General features: G+C 30.1%; 1 protein-coding gene and 1 long non-coding RNA gene across 8 annotated transcripts in view; one reads left to right on the plus strand and one right to left on the minus strand.

Moving 5' to 3' along the window:
• The window catches only part of LOC130894803 (ras-related and estrogen-regulated growth inhibitor-like), a 133,798-nt gene extending 122,293 nt beyond the window's left edge, over positions 1 to 11,505 (plus strand). Inside the window, exons 5-9 of one of the 5 annotated variants that reach the window (XR_009059388.1) lie at positions 2,624 to 3,943; positions 4,643 to 5,175; positions 5,538 to 5,652; positions 6,250 to 6,453; positions 7,310 to 11,505. Coding sequence is in view for 1 of the 5 variants with exons in the window: in XM_057801797.1 (XP_057657780.1) it covers positions 2,624 to 2,882 (259 nt within the window). In the remaining 4 variants the exon portion in view is untranslated. Of the gene's footprint in view, positions 1 to 2,623; positions 4,577 to 4,642; positions 5,176 to 5,537; positions 5,653 to 6,249; positions 6,454 to 7,309 lie in introns of those variants that run through there. The other 4 variants (XR_009059389.1, XR_009059390.1, XR_009059391.1 and 1 more) reach the window with 4 other exon arrangements.
• Positions 11,506 to 17,966: 6,461 nt separating this feature from the next.
• On the minus strand, positions 17,967 to 19,435 carry LOC130894805 (uncharacterized). Of its 3 annotated transcripts, none has more exons than XR_009059392.1 (5): positions 19,250 to 19,435; positions 18,695 to 18,867; positions 18,456 to 18,604; positions 18,218 to 18,366; positions 17,967 to 18,078 (listed from the first exon to the last, which is right to left on the minus strand). It is a non-coding gene; the product is annotated as an uncharacterized LOC130894805 (long non-coding RNA). The 3 variants fall into 3 exon arrangements; XR_009059394.1 differs by having other exon boundaries at positions 18,452 to 18,604; XR_009059393.1 differs by lacking the exon at positions 18,456 to 18,604.
• Positions 19,436 to 20,240: the final 805 nt, after the last annotated feature.

Raw genomic sequence — 20,240 nt, forward strand, 5'->3', positions numbered from 1 at the left:
TAAACAATATCCCGAAGTTACTGAATCATAACCATAAAAAAAATTTGGAATTTCGCGACGTTTTTTTCAACTTATTGATAATACATGAAGGATAATTCAACCGCACCTCGTATCTAAAAAAAATTTCGCTCGCCCCGCGTAATTTTAATAAACTCGAAAACTAGATTCCTATAAAACAAAAAAATATCTAATCTACTATAGAAAATTTCAAATTACCGACGATGAATTTGCAGTTATACCTTTCATATAGTGTACGGGATGGGAAAAAATAAAAATAGACGCAGTTAGATGCCTTTTCACATTCGAAAGTGAAACTTAGTTAATCCTGACACGGCGTTTTTAAACTAAATCGGCTAATGCGTCTTGTCTCATTTACGTAAATCATTTGAATGACTAATTAATTGGTTAATTGACACTTCCAGCAATTATGAACGATTTTATCTGATACGGGCAAAAAAAACTAATTTCGAAATGAATTTTTCGTACCACCCATGTATTTATTTATACATAGCTTATCGTTGATCATTTCCTATAATAGAAAAGGACGACGCGCTCATTAATTCTATTAGAATAAAATATGATGATCTTTGGAATGATTACTCAGCAATGGCCACGTTCGACGAAAGTAAAAAAATCAAAATTTACAGTAACGTTCCGATCGGATTTCAATAGTAAAAAATATTTTAAATTCATCAATTCAACTATAGTTTATAGAATCATCCTATATTAATAACAAAATCTCGTTCTAATTAATTTTTCTTTTACATTTCGGATGTTGTTGCTAGACCCAGAAGATCTAATCATCTCTTTTTTACGACGTGGCACTGAAGATACTCAATTTTTAGAGATGATTTTCAGAATTTAGGATAGCTCTAACTACCAACTTAGTTTCTTACTTGACACAACAAAGAAAACACAAAAATATTTATCTTTCAACGCAATTTCCTTTTATTTACAAACGATATTCAATAAGTTCGATACCCGAGCCGTTTTTTTTCAAATCTAGAAACAGAAAATAATACGAGAGGATTAAATCTGTATAAAAGGGTGCTTGAGGTATCAATTAATGAAGTTTGGTCGTTAAAATAACGGATATGTGAGCTGGTGCTTTATCGTGTTGAAACGACATTTTCTTCTTAGCAAAATGCGGCCGTTTTTGCTTTATTTTTTTACTCAAACGTTGCATAATACTACCCGTTGATAGTTTTTTCTTTTTCAAGCTAGTTGATGAAAATTATCCCAAGCTCATACCATAAAACCGACGCCATTACCTTGCCTGCAGTCGGAACGATCTTTGGCTTCTTTGAAACCAGGTCCTCCCTCTTCAGTCCATTGTTTTGATTGTTATTTTGTTTCGAGTTTGAATTGACAGACCCACGTTTCGTCAATGGTTATGAAACAACTATATTTCTGCGAAACGCTCGACGGAAACATCTTCCCGACGATGTTTTTGTTCCATTGTGAGTCAAAGCGTCACCTATCTCGTGTACAGCTTTCTCGTGTTCAAATTTTCAGTTAACATGCGATGTACTGCACTTTTTGACATGCCTATTAAGTCTGTTAGCTCGCCCATTTTCAGTCGACGATCATCCATCCATCATCTTCAACATTTCTGGAGTCGTCACCTTATTCGGTCGACCACTGCGTTGCTGGTCTTCGCAGATCGTACGGTCTCGTCTAAACTTTGCTACCCAATATTTTACAGTTGATAACGAAGGAGCAATCTCACCCAGAGTGAATGCTAAGCAAATACTAAACAACGTGACGTCTCGAAACTTGAAACAGATTTTGGTATTTTTCAAGCAACTACCACCATCTCTAGGTCAATTTAGGTACTTCTGGGACCATCCTCGTACTCTCAAATCTCCGTAATTTCTACACTTCGAGCGAAGTCTCTTTACTTAGCAGAATCTACATCCTCTGCTAAACTTAAATTCTTTTCTAATGAAGTTTTTACACACCATCAGGGCGTTTGTTTCAGAGGAGTTTCCATTCCTTTTCTTTATTATTTCGTTTCTTCTTCGTTCCTTCCTAGATCTCTGTACTCAGTACCTACTCCCCTGTACTAAACTTTTTAAACGTCTTGTATATTATGATAATTTTTATTCAAAAATTAGTTCCCTTGAACAAAAAAAAATCCTGCACGCCAATGTAAATACCGTCAAAATATATTTCTTTGTGCCTAAGTGAATGTGCTCGTAATGACCATTGCGTAATTGATTGTAAAATATGAAAATAATTAATTGTAATCGTGTTTTCCTTCTTGGTGCATCTCTATGGAAGGTTCCATTGTGAACGGATCGGAACCAGCAACTTTTATTTAAATCACGATTTTTATTATAATACGATGATGTACAATTACAGGTTAACGACGCTGTGAATTGTATCATGTAGTATTTATAACAACCAGCTTCGTATTACGTAAAAAAATATTAATTATATATTACATAGGGTGTTTAACGTTTCATTTCCATATAATCGAATAATTAAAACTTTCAATTACGTCTTTTAACAACCACGAACCGTTGTTGCCAAACTTCAAAATGATCAGAAAAACATATACTTTAATAATAATCGTAGAATTATTCGATTCGAAATGGTGTCAGTTTCCATTTTGTTTTAGACAAATATGCGTGGACGACGGTCAGGAACTGTCCCTGCAGTACGGTTGTCAATTTTACGAAGTCAGCGCCGCGGAAAATTTCGCCGGAGTTTCCTTAGCTTTCCAATCTTTACTTAGGGAAGCTAGATCGGTACAGCTGTTGAAAGCTCTACCGATCAGGAGGAAACTAGGGGTAAACAGCGTTTCGAAGGTTTTGGGTAATATTTTCGGTAAAAATTCGAAAGGGGATCGCAAGAAAAGACCCTCTTTGAGCATATAAATTAATTTAGGATTGTGTGTAATTATTTTTCTTGATAGTTCCTTATTTATTTAAGAAATAAGTTTAGAAAAAAACGTATGTGATAGCAGGCAATTACCATTCACTATTTGTTTTGCTATATATTGTATTATATAAGACTGACAACTATATTATTAATCGATGGTAGAAAAATATCAATAAATATATTTTTTTATCGATTTACATCCCTATACAAAATATATGAATGCGCAGAAAAAAATAATAAAAAAAATTCGTAATAACTTCCCTAACCTAAAACCGAATTATTGATTTCTTTACACGAGTTATTGAAATAGTTCCAATCCTAGAGTAACGTCTCACCCTGTATGTTAAAACGTTATTAGAAAAAATAGTTTTTGGTGAACGAATTTCATCTTTCAATTTTCATTTTTAATTGTAGTTTTCCATAGAAATTGTTTCGTTTCAGATTTCTTTTTTTTAAATCTTTTTTAATTGCCACAATATCATCTGATATACCTCTATTATTCTCCTTCGTCTATGGTCAAATAATATAATATAAATTTGAAGACGGTAATCAAAATACTTTTTATCATCTCCCGACGTCATTCTAGTTGAATTTACCCCTTTTAATCTTTATTTTTCAATATATTCTTTCATTCTAGTCCGTTCGCTTCAGTTTTCTTCTTTTTTATTTCTATTTTTTTTTCTTATCACTGATACAATCATGAATTGCCACAGTATCATTTGATTCGAGAGCTTTCTCACATTGTCTATTACCAAATAACTTTAAAGACTATATTCAAAATATTTTTTAATCAATCTTCAACGTCAATTCTGCTAAATTTTCCTCTCTTTAATATATTCTTCAATTTCAAATTACTTCTTTATTATATCTTTACGATCCTAGGTTTATTTCATTCCGTTTATGGATAACTTTGGTATCACTGACAACTGTCAATTGTCAAATAAAAATTGACACCAAAACAAAGTATATATAATATTTACAGACGTTATTAATGTTTGTAAATCGAAAATTTGGTGATATAATCACCGACGAAGTGATTTACGATGTGTGCAAATAGGTATGCATAATTTTTATTGTATTAAAAGTGCCTTAAAACTATTCACATGTGACTTTATTGATATTGATCTCAATATTTAAAAATCATTAGTGAACTGGCATTAATATTATGAAAAAATGGCTCTTCTATATAATATAATCAAAATGCGTCAACAGTTTTGTCACCTTTATTGTACTTACACAGTTTATTAGCCTTCATTTGTATTTCCACAAAAATTAATTTCATTTGAATATTAAACTTATTAATCAAAAACTGCACAAAGTTTTATTCGTAATTAAAAACATCTTGGGACATCAATTATCTACGAGGGTGTTAACATATATTTTAAATTTTGATCTTATTAATCAAAATCAAAAGCATTATTAATAATCAAAAACATCTTGGGGCATCATTGGAGGATGTTAACATAGATTAAAAATTTTGACCGAAACTATATATGTTATTTAGAGCTATTTCAAATAAAATTATTGCTAGATCCTTCAAAAAAAAATCATAAATCATATTGAAATTAACGTAATTATCTTTTTTCAAACTTGTATAGGTATAAGGACAAAGAATACGTTTTATTACATTAATATAAACAATTCTTGACCTTAACGCTGCATACATGTTTAATTAAATTTTTTTATATAATTTATTTTTTATTTTCAATTTTCCTTATTTAACTAACCATCCTATGTATATTTTCCTTTAAAATAGGGAGTAAAGCATATGCTGTATTATTTACACTGAGCCCCCCAAAGTTAACATGATGACTGCCAACTACAAAATAACTTATAATTTATCATCCCCCCTAATGCAACTTTTCTAAAAAGCCTAAATTTTGAATTATAACTTTGTAAATTTAATGATTTAAATGATTAAATAAAACTGTAGAAATATTCTTGGCAATCAATGTGTTAAAGATGGGACTTGTAATAAGAGAATTTACGCAAGAAATAATCAAAATATCGGACATGAAGGAACTGAAAACAAAAAAACTGATGGATTGACAATATTTAGAAGTAACATTTATTAGATGACGAATTATAGGCTGGATGGATGAAAGAGAACAAAACTCACGATACCACTTATCAAATAGATGGATTTGTAGGAAAAGAAGATTTTCGTCCCTTTTCAGACATAGCATAGGCATTAGATGCCTATAAGAAACAAATTGTTAGAACTGAAGATACAAACTTGTTTTTTGATTTAGGTTTCCAGTTCCTTTTCTTACAATGTTGGAAATCTACGTAAGTTATGTAGCTTTAGTTATTTTAACACATTTTCGAATAATTTTTTTGAAATTTTGAATAATTGATTAACTTGATATTAGTATAAATATAAACCATTTATATATATTTATATATAAATATATATATATATATATATAGTTATTCCTAAAATTCCATTATTTTTAAAGGGTCATAAAGCATTTCCATTTCATATTTATATGATATAATTAGATTATGAATACTATAAAAGTTATGTTGTAAATATTATTTTTTGATCATATTTACTGAAATAAGATAAAGTAGTAGATATCTCAGTCTCAACCTCTATAAAACTTGAAATAAATTCTATTTTCTTATCTATTTTATCTATTTTTCTTTAGATGTCGAAAGTGCTATTAGATTTTACAAGAAGAAAAAGAGCTTATGCAGTTTGAAGAAATCCATTGAATTTACTATTTATACCTCAAAAATATCCAGTTTTAACATATCGTTTAGGTAAGAATGTGTTTTCTAACTTATTTATAATAATGATAAAATTATATGTTACCATAGTTATAATAACTATAAGGATTATTTTAAACTTAGAAATTATATCTTTTATTTGTATAACTACTTTTTTATCGTAAAAATAGTGCTAGTATATATATTTGAGTCTTTATAATAATTCCTTTTCCTACCTCTTATTTTTGCCTTCACATCCTGTATTCCAGTCTCTTATACCTGCTTCCTGTTTATTATCTTGGCATTCCCATAAGATATTTTATTACTTATACATTCCAGCTTTTCTTTCGTCTGTCTTTTCATTTCATTTTCTGCTTTTATAATACAGAACGTTACTTTACTTTCTTTATATGTTTATTTTACAACATTACAGTTTCTTGGCCTTATTATCGACCTGATGAAAATATTGTTAAAGATAATAAAAAAAAATTCTGGTAAAGTTTGAACTGTTAAAATCAATATCAATTGATATTAAGAGCTAAAACTTTTATCAGATTTTTTTCGTCATATTAGATGTAATAGCTAAAAAAATTGAAACATTTTTTTTGGTCCACCCTAATATTTACTTTTATTTCTATTTTAATCTTTAAGTAAGCAGAAACAAATGGAAGTAAGAGATGGTAGAAGTACAATACAACGTAAATCTGTTAGTGAACAGGTTTCTTTAAAGAATCTTTGGAGATGTCCTTAGATCTAGTTTGGAACATGTAATTACCTGGCATATTGATGATTGGGTAAAATTGATAAATGAATTTCAAAGTTTGAACTATATGAAGAATCAGTATTCAGTGACAGGTAAGTTATATAAAAATTTTTACCCTTTCAAGTCAATCTAACGCATCCTAGTTATAATACTTAGAACCCTTGGTGATATTGGATTTTACAAAACTAATTCTAATTTGTATGTTTCATCCCTTAATCCTCAGTAGACTGGAGTAAGTCTACTAAGTAGTGATTTGTGAAATCTGGATGTAGGGGTTGTATATAGGGATATCTCCAATCATTTTGATGGGCAGTGACAAAATGGCACCTGTGACTGTTAATAACACCTTGGAGGCACATGATTATGCCCCAAAATAAGCATGCTACCTTCTTCAAGCCAAAGTATTTGCTACTCTAAAAGCTATAATGGTCAAATTGATGGACTCTTGGCTTGTACTGGAGTGCATAAAAGTGTTGTCTGCTAAGTACAGCTCGTTTGGATGCCTGATCACTTGGGAAATAAAGAAAATGATTGGTATAGATGAGCCTTCTGTCTGGCTTATCAATCAACTGCTATGCTTAAACAAACATGAAATAAGACTGGTGACTGATGGAGATGGTCATCTAAGACGCCATCTCGATTTTATAGGTATCATAGACGATTTGGAATGCTGCAGGTGCATGGAGGAGGAAAAAACTGTAGACCACGTCATCGGTGATTGTCTCTTTAGAAGTTCAAGCCAAGGTGTTTGATCAATTTTTCCAAGGGGATCGGCAGTGGTGTACAATGGGCTTATTAGGAGGCCTATATGCATAACGGCTCTTAACCACCCGCTGTCTTACTATCTTGTATCATATCCTTAGTATTTTGTTCCTGATTATATCAATGGATTAAGAAAGTTTCATGATTGGAAAAATCCATCTTATTAAAATTATATTTTTTTTGTAGGAAACGTTCCAGTTGGCAGATCCTGTTTAAGGAAGATACCTGGGCCTATTGATATAGATTAGAACAACTTGATGGTACCAAGGAACAACCAGAAGAAATCAAATGAAGATGTCTAGTAGTAGAGTCGCATCAGGACAAATTGTGTTAAGAATGGAAATGTCTAAATATTCAATCTTTTAGATAATATTTGTTTACTTTTATTGGTACTCCCTGTTACATGTTTTATAACTTGTTAAATTATAGTCAGGACTTTTTGAATACTATTTTATTAATGAAACATATATCATTTACAAGATCAAAGATAAGCGCAAGAGTGCCACTGACGTTTCTACTTGACGTCCGTTCTGCTGCCACCTAGTGGTCATGTGTTGTTGATACAGGAGACCATACACTAGCCATCTAATGCTATCTTATGTAACATCTCCCCTTTTATAAAAGCAACTTAACACTTATAAATAAATGAAAATTCGAACTAAAAGAAAACGACTATATACTAGACATTATTAGAACAGGAAACATATAACTTACACTTTAACTGTTATTGTTAATAAGACATAAAAATTGCTTATTCTCTAAATCTCAAAGGCTTATTTACATATCGTCCTGATCGAGTTATATAAATGTCACTTCCTGTAGTACTGTCTTTGGCAGAAATAGAACGTTCCACACTATTATTATGTTCACTGTCATCAGTTGACATTGATTTTCTACCATTAGCACTATCACTTGACTCCTTAACACTAGGTACATTATTTGATGTTGAAGTTTGCAAATTATTGTCTGTAGAATCAAAACAAGAGTGTCTAAGAGATACTGGATTAGGGTTATTCTTTAAAAATGATGAATTTATTCGTACCACTCTGTCTAGATTTTCCTTAACTAAGTATGAACGTGGAGTAGAATGTTTGTCTACTACTTCACCCGGTACCCAGTAACCATCCTTATTTATCATTATATGTTGACCCTTTTCAAATGAATCTCGATGTTTTGCTCCCCTGTCATGATATTTTTTAGGTCTAGATCTTTTCTCACAAATTTTTTTCTGATTAACGTATGGTAACTCTGTTAGCAGTTTTTTAGAAACGGGTAATGTTGTTCTTTGTAAACGATTGTTTAGAAGTTCTCATGGTGAAACACCAAGACCTGTCAATGGAGAAGTTCTGTACTCAAGTAGTGCTTGATAAATATCATTTCCAGAATTACTACATTTTTTAAGAATGTCTTTACAGATGGCAACAGATCTCTCAGCAAGTCCGTTGGACTTGGGATATCGTGGACTTGTGGTGATTGAGGTAAACTCCCAACTTTTGGCAAATTCTTTGAACTCTTTGCTGTTAAATGGAATGTTGTCTAAGATGATACTAGAAGGAACGCCATGGGTAGCAAAGATACACTTTAATTTCAAAACGATTTCTGACGCAGTTTTACTATCCAAGGGAACTAATTCAAGCCAGTTACTGTAATTATTCATTACTGATAAAAAATCTTTACCTGCATAAGTTAAGATATCTGCTGCTACTTTAAGAAATGGGACATTTGGTCTTTCATGTTGCATTAGTGGCTCTTTTACTAGTAGTTATTTTCGATACTAAATTCTTGATTCTTGAAAATATAAGAGACAGATCTTTTGTCCAGTTAAACTCTACATTATTTTTAATAAGGTTTCTTAATGGAAATAGTAGCTCAGACAACTTGGGTAAGAATTTTGAGAGATAATTTAACATACCCAGTATCCTTAGGAGCTCTTTTTTGTTAGTTGGATCTTCAAGCTCCAAAATGGCTTTTACACAATCTGGATCTGGCTGAACTCCTTCAGCAGAAAATATTTGACCTACATAAGCGACTTATGAAACTTTAAATTGTACTTTTGATCTGTTGAACTTTATACCAAATTTTTTGGCTCTACTAATAACTTCCTTGAGGATCTCATCATGTTCTTTCTCATCTACTCCCCCAATTATAATATCATCAAAATATATTCCTATTGGCAAATCACCAAAAATTTTCTCATTAATCCTTTGGAAAACTTCTGGACTAACATTAAGGCCAAATGGTAATCGATTGAAAACATATTTTCCAAAAGGAGTAATGCATGTACACAACTTTCTACTCTCCTTATCAAGAGGAACATGATAAAACCCTTCTTTTAAATCTAACACAGTAAAAATATTTTTATCTTTTAACTTTAAACTAAGTTCCTCAACAGTAGGGATCGGATGTTGATCTAAGCAGACATATTTGTTTAAATGTAATTGATCTAGGCATATCCTTAATGCTCCTGTTGGTTTTTGTATAATCACAATATTATTGACCCATTCTGTTGGTTGTTCTATCTTGAAAATTATATCCCTGTTTTCAAGATCATCTAGTGCCTTCTTTAATTTTGGTTTTTTTGTTTCTGGTACCCTTCTGCAGTTACTAGAATATGGAACTGCATTTTGTTTTAGTACTATCTTGTATTTGTATGGTACTTTTCCAGTACCCTCAAAAACCTCAGAATTTTTTGTTAAAAATTATTTTTATTATTAACTTCACTAACTTGTTTTATTAATTCAAGCTTGAAACAGTTGTTTAATCCCAAGATAGGCATACTGTCACAATCAACAACAATAAATTTAATTTTAAAAAATTTTCTTCTTACCATACAATCTAATATTACATACCCTGTAGCTTTTATTTTATTAATACCGTATGTATTCAACGATAGTCTATTTTTTACCATTTTATTCTCTGCTCCTATCTTCCTAGCATACTTTATGGGCAAACAGTTACAATTCGCACCCTATCTATCTTAAAAGTGATGAACTCGTTATCTATTAATACATTCTCAGTCCAAATATCTTTATTCTTATTCTTAAACTTCACCTGGTCAAGTGTCACTGAATCTAAATATGGTGTGTCTGATTCTCCCTCGTTACTGCTATTCTCGGACCCACTCTTCTCAACCTCATGCATTTTCTTCTTAGTTCTAATCTTTTCCTTACCTTTAAATTGCTGCCTACTTTTGCAGCCCACTGCGAAATGATTTGGCTTTTTACATACTGAACAGGTCTTCCCGAAGGCAGAACAGTTTCTGGGACCATATTTTGTCTTGCATTTGAAGCACTCGTATGCACTGCTACTGCTATAAGATTGATGATGCTTCTTGACTGCATCCACTTGTGTTGCATTCCCTCTTATATTCTGAACTTGCTTTTTACGTGCTTCTGAGGATCTACATATGTTTTCTGCCTGACTAAGAGTCAAATTTTTCACTCTGAAGAGCCTTTCTTGTACCTCTTCATCTAATATACCAGCTACTATTCTATCTCTTACCAGAGAATCATGCAATGTTGCGAACTTGCATGGCTTTGCTATTTTTTTTATTACCGTAAGAAAGTTATCAAAGTTCTCCCCTTCTTGCTCACAGCGCGTGTTAAACTTAAATCTATCAAATGTCTCATTTTCAAAGGGCATGCAGTGATTTTCAAACTTTTCTATGACCTTGTCATATTTTTCTTCATCTCCAACATTATCAAATTTAAAGGTTTGAAATACCTCTTGAGCATCTTCACCAACAATATTCAAAAATATAGCGATCTTCATTTCATCATCTTTACTGTAATAGCCAGATGCTTTCATGTATATTTTGAAACTTCATGAATTTTGTAAAATTTTGACTTGTATTTTGATCAAACACTAAAGCTTTTGGTGGCTTAAATGTTGACATTTTCTTTTTATAATTATTAAATTACTGCTCTACGTGAAATCTTCGCGTTTCTACTCGGTCTCGGCAAGCTTCTATCAGGGTGTGGCAGAGTTCATTGACCTCTAGCTACTGTTATTCATTTGTGTCTTATTTCAATATAGTCTTATTTCCACCTTTTATCTTCTTAGCATGATTTCACCATGTTACATGTTTTATAACTTGTTAAATTATAGTCAGGACTTTTTGAATACTATTTTATTAATGAAATATATATCATTTACAAGATCAAAGATAAGCGCAGGAGCGCCACTGACGTTTCTACTTGACGTCCGTTCTGCTGCCATCTAGTGGTCATGTGTAGTTGATATAGGAGACCATACACTAGCCATCTAATGCTATCTTATGTAACACTCCCTGTATAAAACATTGTATATTGGCACTTATAATTTGTGCACTACATGTTGTGTGATCATGATATATTTTGTTAAATAAAATTTAATATTGGAAACATTTGTTTTTTATTTCATTTCTCCATAAAACCCTTCTTTCAACCTAAAATCGATGATTTTATACTCAGAAAAATAAGGAGATACCTGTTATCCTCGGTTTCATTTTAAAAAATGGATATCTATACGAGTTGTATAACCGTTTGCGGATATGATAGGCCCTATGAAAACACTTTCAGGAGAAATCAACCAACGAAAGTAGATTTTCTGGGGAACCGTACTAGAAAACTAATATTCATCCATATATTCCATAGTTTTCTTTTCGATTATTCGGATGGTACGAATTATTTTAATCCCTTTGTTGTAAAAATGACAAAAACTATCAGTTTCTCCGAAAAAAAATCATTAAGTGAGGAAAGGTGGAGAAAAGTCATGAAAATTGAATTTTCACGAAAACCATTGATTCAACTCAAAAACTGATGTGATGTTTGGAATCTCCATAACAAAATACATGATACCACGTGTTCCTTTCGATACTTTCATGTTTCTAATGTGATTATATAGCTGTTTTTAAAAATATCAAATTTAGAAATAATTGGTTTAGTCTCACCCTTAAGAAGAGGCAACCAATTATACATAACACTATGCTTAGAACTGGTTGTCGAGTTACATGGGATAGACTATTTATATTTTCCGGCATCGCTCGGTAGACGGCGATAAAATCGTAAAATCATAGAATAAGTAAAAGGATTTAGGTTTCATTCGAATACGTGTGTCCTCTGTACCAGAATGTACGAACCACATTTATAAATCCACTCAGCTCTCGCTGTATAGTAGAGTAGAGAGAAAAGTTTGTCTTGTCGGGCAGATGGCGGTAAGTGAATCAAGAGGAGAAAACTGAATTTTCACGAAAACCATTGCTCAAACTCAAAAATTTATGTGATTTTCGGAATCTCCATAAGAAAATACATGTAACATGTTTTTTCGATGCTTTCGGGTTATGCCATTTTTTCAAATTTTTAAAGATTAACCCATTTGTTTAGAAAAATGACAAAAAAAATCTTTTGTCTCAGATTCCGCTCGAATTTTGCACAAGGGGTATTTTGGTATGAGGATCCCACAAAAGCGATCAGTTTCTCCGAAAAAAAAAAATCATTAAGCAAGGAAATTTCTCATAAAAATGACTAAAAAATCTTTTTTCTTCTATAAATAGTCTTCTACGTGTAATTCGACAACCAGTTCTAATCATACTGTATGATTAGTTCCCTCTCCTCAAGGGTTTTACGAATATGAATTAAATTGATGCACAACAGCAGTTTCTCATTGTTTTACCTGATATCTGTCAATCACTTAAAACAATAATTTCCAAGCAAGCCAGGTGCTTTTCTATTTACTATTTTACAGGAAATTATAGGGAAAGGGCATAGAAAGAGAATAAATGAAAACCATTTTATATTTTATTTATTTCTGTTTACTTTTATTAAATAAATATAAACTGTACAAAGAAATCTTTAGTTAACATCATATATTATTCATTGATAATTGTATGATACACAGTGTATAATTTAAAAAGGAAGTGTAGTTCATTATATAATACATATTATTTTAAAATCGCTAGAAAAAATTCGCGAATGTTGAACTTTACTGTAAAAAACTCAAGTTATAATAGGAATCAATATAAACAAAGAAATTAAAAACAATTTTAACCAATATAACAAAATTTACATCTAAAAATAAATAAACCAGCAGATGAACAAAGGACCCATAAGATTTCAACGAAATTTACCTCTTTTGTAAATTAATAAATAACTAAAAATGCAACTTTTGTATATAATTTTTTCTTGTAATAAAATAATGATAATAAACAATTTTAAGACAACATGTTAAATTTTATTCACCCATGATCAAAGATTTTGAAACTGGAGAATATTCATTTATAATAGAAAAGGGTAATTTCAATATAAGTACATATATGATAAGATGAGATAACGATAAGAAATTAGGCCTTAAAAATTTTGAAATTAATAGATAATAAACCCTTGTATGATATGTATTTTATTAATCCGAATAAATCATCTTTAATATTTTATTTCTTCTTTATCTAGAATTCATTGGATGTCTCTAATGTTTTTACACTATATTTTAAGATTGAAAATCCGTTTGAACATTTATTTTTAAATTACATTATTGTTGAAAGATGTCTAAAGAGAGGAAAACCACAAAGCCTAATAAGAAAAAGTGATACAACATAAAAGTAAAAGAAGACCCAGAAAAACTTAATTAGGACAAGTAGCACATGATGACAAGGGAAAACAGTACAGCAGATGAATGAAATAGCAAAGGAACGGAAAGAGTGAATAAAATTGATAAAAGAAGAACGAAATTTAACATCCAAACGAAAGGATATGAAGAGTTCTAAAGAGAAAGAATTACCTGAAATATCTAAAAAGTATTTTCTAAATTATATATTAATCATTGACCAGTGTGAAATATACAAATATGATACTTTCTACTAATAGAAAATTAGATATTTCAACTTCATTTTATTTGTTACACAAACATTTTCAGATCATCAATGTGTAGTGAAGATGTGATTATATTAATACATGATTTTTTCAAATCGTTCAGACTCATAGATAATTACTTTCTTCTTTCATTTTTACTATCGGTTCAACAAATTGATCATCAGGGAAGAAAGACTGATTTTATAATTTTTACATAAATTTATTTCTACAACCATATATAAATTGCAATTCTAAATTAGTGCAGCTTCCAATATACTTTATGAACTAATACTTGGGACAATCAATAAAAATATATGCTTCACTATTACTTACTGGTATATCTATATGTAAAAACACGGGTAATTCAGTTTTGTCCAATAACTGTCTTTAGTTTTGTCAGCAGTAGTTGGTTGAACCGCCTGCTTGGTATTATTTTCCAGGATTTTTCACTAGCTTTAGCTTTGTGTAATTTCTATTTCGAGGATTTTACTAGGCACTTATCACTATCTTTTTCACGAAAAGTTTCAAATCACTGGCGAATATCGCGTTTACTGTAATCGTACTTTCTTCGATATAAAAATAGTATAACTATTTTTCATATTCTTGCAATAGCATTTTACTCTAAAAAGTATGATTTAAAAATGTAAACATTGTTTTCAAACCCATGATACCAAAACTGACAGTTCGTTTCCTGTCATCCTGATACAAAAATGGTGTCTACTGGTTGCCTAGATATCAATTTATTCTTGTGTACTTCCTCGCGTTTCTGTTATCCTAATGAAAATTTGAACTTTTCGGTGATTTTAAGAGTCTTTGTCGAGGGTTATGAAGTGGAGCTGTGAAAGTTTATTTATTTATTGTAAATAAACAAAACTCATACATTTTCTTTCGTATTTGAAACATATCAAACACACTTTTCCCCTAGAGAATTAGGTAAAAAAAATCGTAAGTAATAATTATAATTGCATTATTTTCTTTCTGGATTTGAATACATAATTTTTAACATCAACTTAACTGATACTTTCCTCTCTTGTCGAAAAACAGCTACTCTCAAATTAAAATCAAATTCGGGGTTGAGTTTAATATATTTTAAGAATAAATGTAAAAAGAACGAATTCCTACAGGTATAGAGCTAGCTTTTGCAAAAAAATAATTGTGAAGAAGATCTTGTAAGTAAGCTTTTTTTGTCTACTCGAGCTGCTTCATTGTCTTATCAAGTATCTACGTAATTGTGTTGAAGAAATAGTCAATTTTTCACTACATGAGATACAAATTAAGAGAAAATATGATTTGACAATAATTATCATCTTTTTTATCTGTGTATACATATAATTCATAGACATATCATTATTAATGCATCTAAAAGTTCTTGATTTTAGGTCTCATCTGTTTTAAAATTAGTTTTTTTTGATAGTTTTCAAAAGAAAGATAAATTCTGACGTTTCGACTTCTCTTTAAGCCTTTATCAAAATATGATATTGATACTGACAATTTGCTAATTTATATAATAAGGATATAATAAGATCTAAATAATTCAAGTAAAATTTATAGCTCTATTATGCTTGTTCAACTATTCATGAAGTCTCTTTTTAATTTACAAGATGTTTTTCTTTACGTTAATTTTCCTTCTTAATTTTTGATAAGCACTCTTTGTACCTATAGTTTATGTAAAATTTGTGTTATTAGGGAAATCGCTTAGATTATGTAATTTATGTTCTAAATATTATTAGGTAATTACAATTTTTTCAAGTATTTGCTTGTTAAGGTAAAGCATTAACGCCGTGGAATAATGTTTACAAGCACTAAATGATGTGGTTATCCCTGCGAGTCGATGTATCCATAGCTTAGCGTTATATACACATAAGTATTACTGTTAAACTTTTTCATATTCTTACGGTATTATTTTAAAGTATTAAATATGATTTGACGTTCACAATAACAAAACTTTAAGAGATATTTTTAATAATTCTTCTTTTTGTGTTATCCTGATACAAAAATGGTGTCTATTGGTTGCCTAAATACAAACTTATTCTTGTTTACCTCCTCGCGTTTCTATTATCTTAATACATAATCGGAACAAAAATGGCCGCTCTTTATTTATTGATTTATACGAAGTTATTTTAATGTAAAAAAAATGGGAAAAGTTGAAGGGAAATTATATAAAAAAAAAACGTATGGAAATTAAGTAAAACCACCGATGAATTGCTTTTCACATTATTTTCTAAATTATTTTTCATATTAAAGTATTAATTGTATTTTGAAAGTAAAATACAGATAGGTACGAAAAAATTGGTAAAAATTATTTCCTTGATCTTATTAATCTCGAAAATTTCTTTTTGAGTTTCCAAAATAAATTCCATTTATGACTTTTTGAAAATTAATTTTCACATATAGAGTCGATGAATATTCAATAATATATATTCCTATATTTTTTAGTTTACGTGAAACCTCAGTGATTTCTGACCCGACACCTGCTTTAAGTATAAAAATATTCAGTACATATTCCACATGTCTTGCACACTACAATTCTTCGACGACCTACTGAATTTACAGTGAAACAGATAAATGATACAAAAATATTGATTCTAGTTAAGGAGATGAATTATTATTGAATTATTGAAGTTAAATCGCGTGGAAAAGTTGTAAATTCCGTTGGAAAATACTATTAACCCATTTCCTTCAACTACTTCGATATATTTATAATTTTCTTGTCACTATTTCTATTGTAGTTACGCCCATGTAGAAAAATATTTCAAACTACGAAATGTGTTGAGAAAATTGAAGAATTGGAACATGAGAACAAATTTTTCCTATCTTTAAGTTGAAAGTTTGTTCTTTGAGTCCAAGGAAAGTTGAAATGTTCAATTTGTCTAGCCTTCACCAACAATTTAATATGTCTTAATCAAATTTTGGATCAATAAATATAGTTTTAAAAAATTTAAAAACGCGCCTTTAAAGCACACCAAACTAAAAAGGATAAAATAATTTTTAAATTAAGCTCAAAACAATAATGAATGAAATCATTGTAAAAAAGCATCATTTTCAATTTTGATCGGAGGTTTCAACTTCTTATTAAATAAGTCACTTGCTCTCAATCTAAAGGAGGGTTGCGAACAAACAAGCTCTCAAACAAACCCACATACAGGGGAAGCTAATATAAGCGTGTTAATTGTATCAAAATAATTCAAAGTCATTTAATAATTGTGTGATAAAAGGAGAAAGAATCAATTAAAGAAAACATTCTGTAAGCTGAAGATAACATTAAAAATAAATAAAAATATAAATATTTATTTAGAAATACTGTTTATTTTATTGTTAGTAAGAAATAAATGGCCCATGTTCGTTTTAAAAAAAGGTTGTAGTCGAGACGTTTATGAAAATTTAATACATGAAAATTTTTGTACTCTGTTTTTCTTCAATTAATAAAAGATAAGTAAATGTTTTAAATAATTTCAAATTTGAATATAATTGATTATAAATTTTCAGGAGAGGCAACCAATCATACACTATGCTTAAAACTGGTTGTCGGAGAAGACTATTTTTATTTTCCAACATCGCTCGGTAGACGGCGATAAAATCGTAAAATAAGTGAAAGTATTGAGGTTTCATTTCAAAAAATTTTATTTCATATTATCTATGCGAGTCGTATAATGGGTTGCGGATATGATAGGCGCTAAAAAACACGTGCGTCCTCTGTGCCAGAATACTCGAACCACATTTTAAATTCCACTCAGCTCTCGCTGTATAGTAGAGGAAAGTTTGTGTCTTGACGGGCAGATGTCGGTGGGTGAATCAAGAGGAAAAAATTGAATTTTTACGGAAACCCTTCATTATAAAATGACAAAAAATCTTTAAACTTTTAAACCGTATATCTCTTCGACTTCTATTTTCCTGATACAAACTCGAATTTCGTTACAATAACATAAATTTCTTTTTATTTAGAAATTTAGTCAAGGTGTTAAAAAAACAGCTTGAAGTAATAAATTCTTTATTTATATGTAATATAAATCTATAATACATATAGGTTCTTTCAAAGGGAAGGAACTGAAGTATCTTGTTGGTCCTTTATCCTTTGTACTGCACAAGTTAGTCCCTCGACTAGTAATAGATAATTCAAAATAAAACCAACTGCTGTGAAAAGAAGATGGGAACTATTAATACTCCTAATTGGCATTATTTTTTCTATGTGAAGAGCATAGTAGTGACATTTGCCAAAATTATCACAAACTAAGACAAAAATTAGACTAATTTTATAGAAGAAATTACTTACCACCACTTTTGTATGCCATGTTGTAGTGGTTTCGTATCCACTCTGGTCTTTATCTTCATTTTTGAGAAAATCCGGTGAATCCAAGTTAATTTTGATACCTCTTTGGTCCTACATCCTCCATATTGTATAAGTTAGTCCCTCGACCAGCTCTGCAATAAAAAACAATTCAAAATTGAGCAAATTTCTGTGAAGAAGATGGGAAATATTTAAAATTATTTAATAATTGCAATTCACCTACAATCAATTTCCTGCACGCCATGTTGTAGTAGTGATAACAGTAAACAATGTGTTCAGTACCACCTCAACTCATTTTATTTTCACCATAATCTTTCTCTTTACCTTATTCGTAATTTTTTATCTATGCTACTATTTAATATTATTTTTGTTCTGTAAAGAAGATATTAGTTACAGTAATTTACCAAAACCAGCACAATCTAAGTGAGAAATTAATTACACTGACACAAACAATATCCTTACCATCTCTTTAGCTGCTGAAAAGTTTAAAAGCTTTTCCATAAATTCTGACGTTGTCTCGACTATCCCTGCTATATATCTACTCTTAATTATCTGTTTCCCTTTCTTGTATGCCAGAATCCCCCTCAGGAATTCTAGATATATGTTGATGAATGCTCCTAGCCTCAATCTTCACCCTGAAAATATAAACAATCATTGAATCTATTTTATTTCAAGAATATTTCTAGTAGAATATTTTTTTGGTTAGCTGCTAATTACCTTAAAGGTCAGGTCAAGTTAGGTACAGAAAGTACTTAAAATAAAGTAAATTTTAGGTAACTCAATGGTTAAACTTGATATTAAACACAAGAAAGAAAATATTAAAGCATGGGATTTTAAATATTTTTCAAGAAAACTTGATATAACATTTGATACAAAATGTAGTAAAGGAATATAAAATTCATTACAAAATTTTCGGCGAGCAACAATCACGACAACATTCAAATGAAATTAGAACTGTCCTTAATAACATTATTCACAAATTATTACAATATATAATATATGAGATATTAGTAGTACCTGTAATCCAACATTTCCATGTATCAAATATGATAGGGTATATTCAATGGTAATTTATTTGAACTATTAGATGAATTTGCACCAAAACACTAATAACAAACAATAAAATAACACTTATTAAGCATTTAATGTTTTAAAATAACTATGTAAGAACACATTTTGACGTTTGAATAAATTTTTCGTCTTCTTTTTTAATTGTTGACAACCTAAACTTCTGTCTTCTTTTTTAAAAACTTTTGAAATGTCAGATTATTAATTATGGAAAAGAAGACCCAAGGCTGGCTATTGTTTTTATGTTGCATAAGACCAAAAAAAGTAGCTGTCAACATAGAGAAATTACAATTGATTAGACTCTTAATTTTGTGGGTTTACAAAGTATTAATATTCTAGGGAAAAGATTTTTACAAAATTTTTTTCATTGTTTGACTTTTAAAACAGAAAAAAATATTTAGGCACAATTTTTACGCATGAACTGCGATAAGGAACAAAGAATATTGATTGATATTTTATCACGTAACGTTTCTCGCAATATCAGTTTGAAGAATCCTTGCAAGTACTTTGGGTGTATAGAGAAGCCAGTTGATGTGGACCTAACATCCTATTACCTACATCCTGGCTCATCCTCTTACTGTTATCAAATGCCCCTCGCGTTTTTCAAAAGGTCACTATACTCAAATGTTCTAAATACTAATAGCATTATACAGGGGTATACCGAAATTTTAAAAATATCATACCGAACATTTTAAATGAATAAACTTGATTGGATCGTTGTTTTCACACACAAATAATTAATTTTTATTAAATAGATAATAATTGAGCACTAAGCAATAGAATCAAATTTTTTTAATAGACAGGGTTGGATTTGTGATTCCGAACTTTAAGAGGAGTAGATATAAAAACAATATTTTTTCAAAGATAACATAATAACATAATAACATAGGAGTGCGAATCGTGGTTTCATATTTTGAACTGTCTTCATTAGTAACGAATA

The sequence above is a fragment of the Diorhabda carinulata genome, chromosome 6 (assembly GCF_026250575.1).
Source record: "Diorhabda carinulata isolate Delta chromosome 6, icDioCari1.1, whole genome shotgun sequence".
NCBI lineage: Eukaryota > Metazoa > Arthropoda > Insecta > Coleoptera > Chrysomelidae > Diorhabda > Diorhabda carinulata.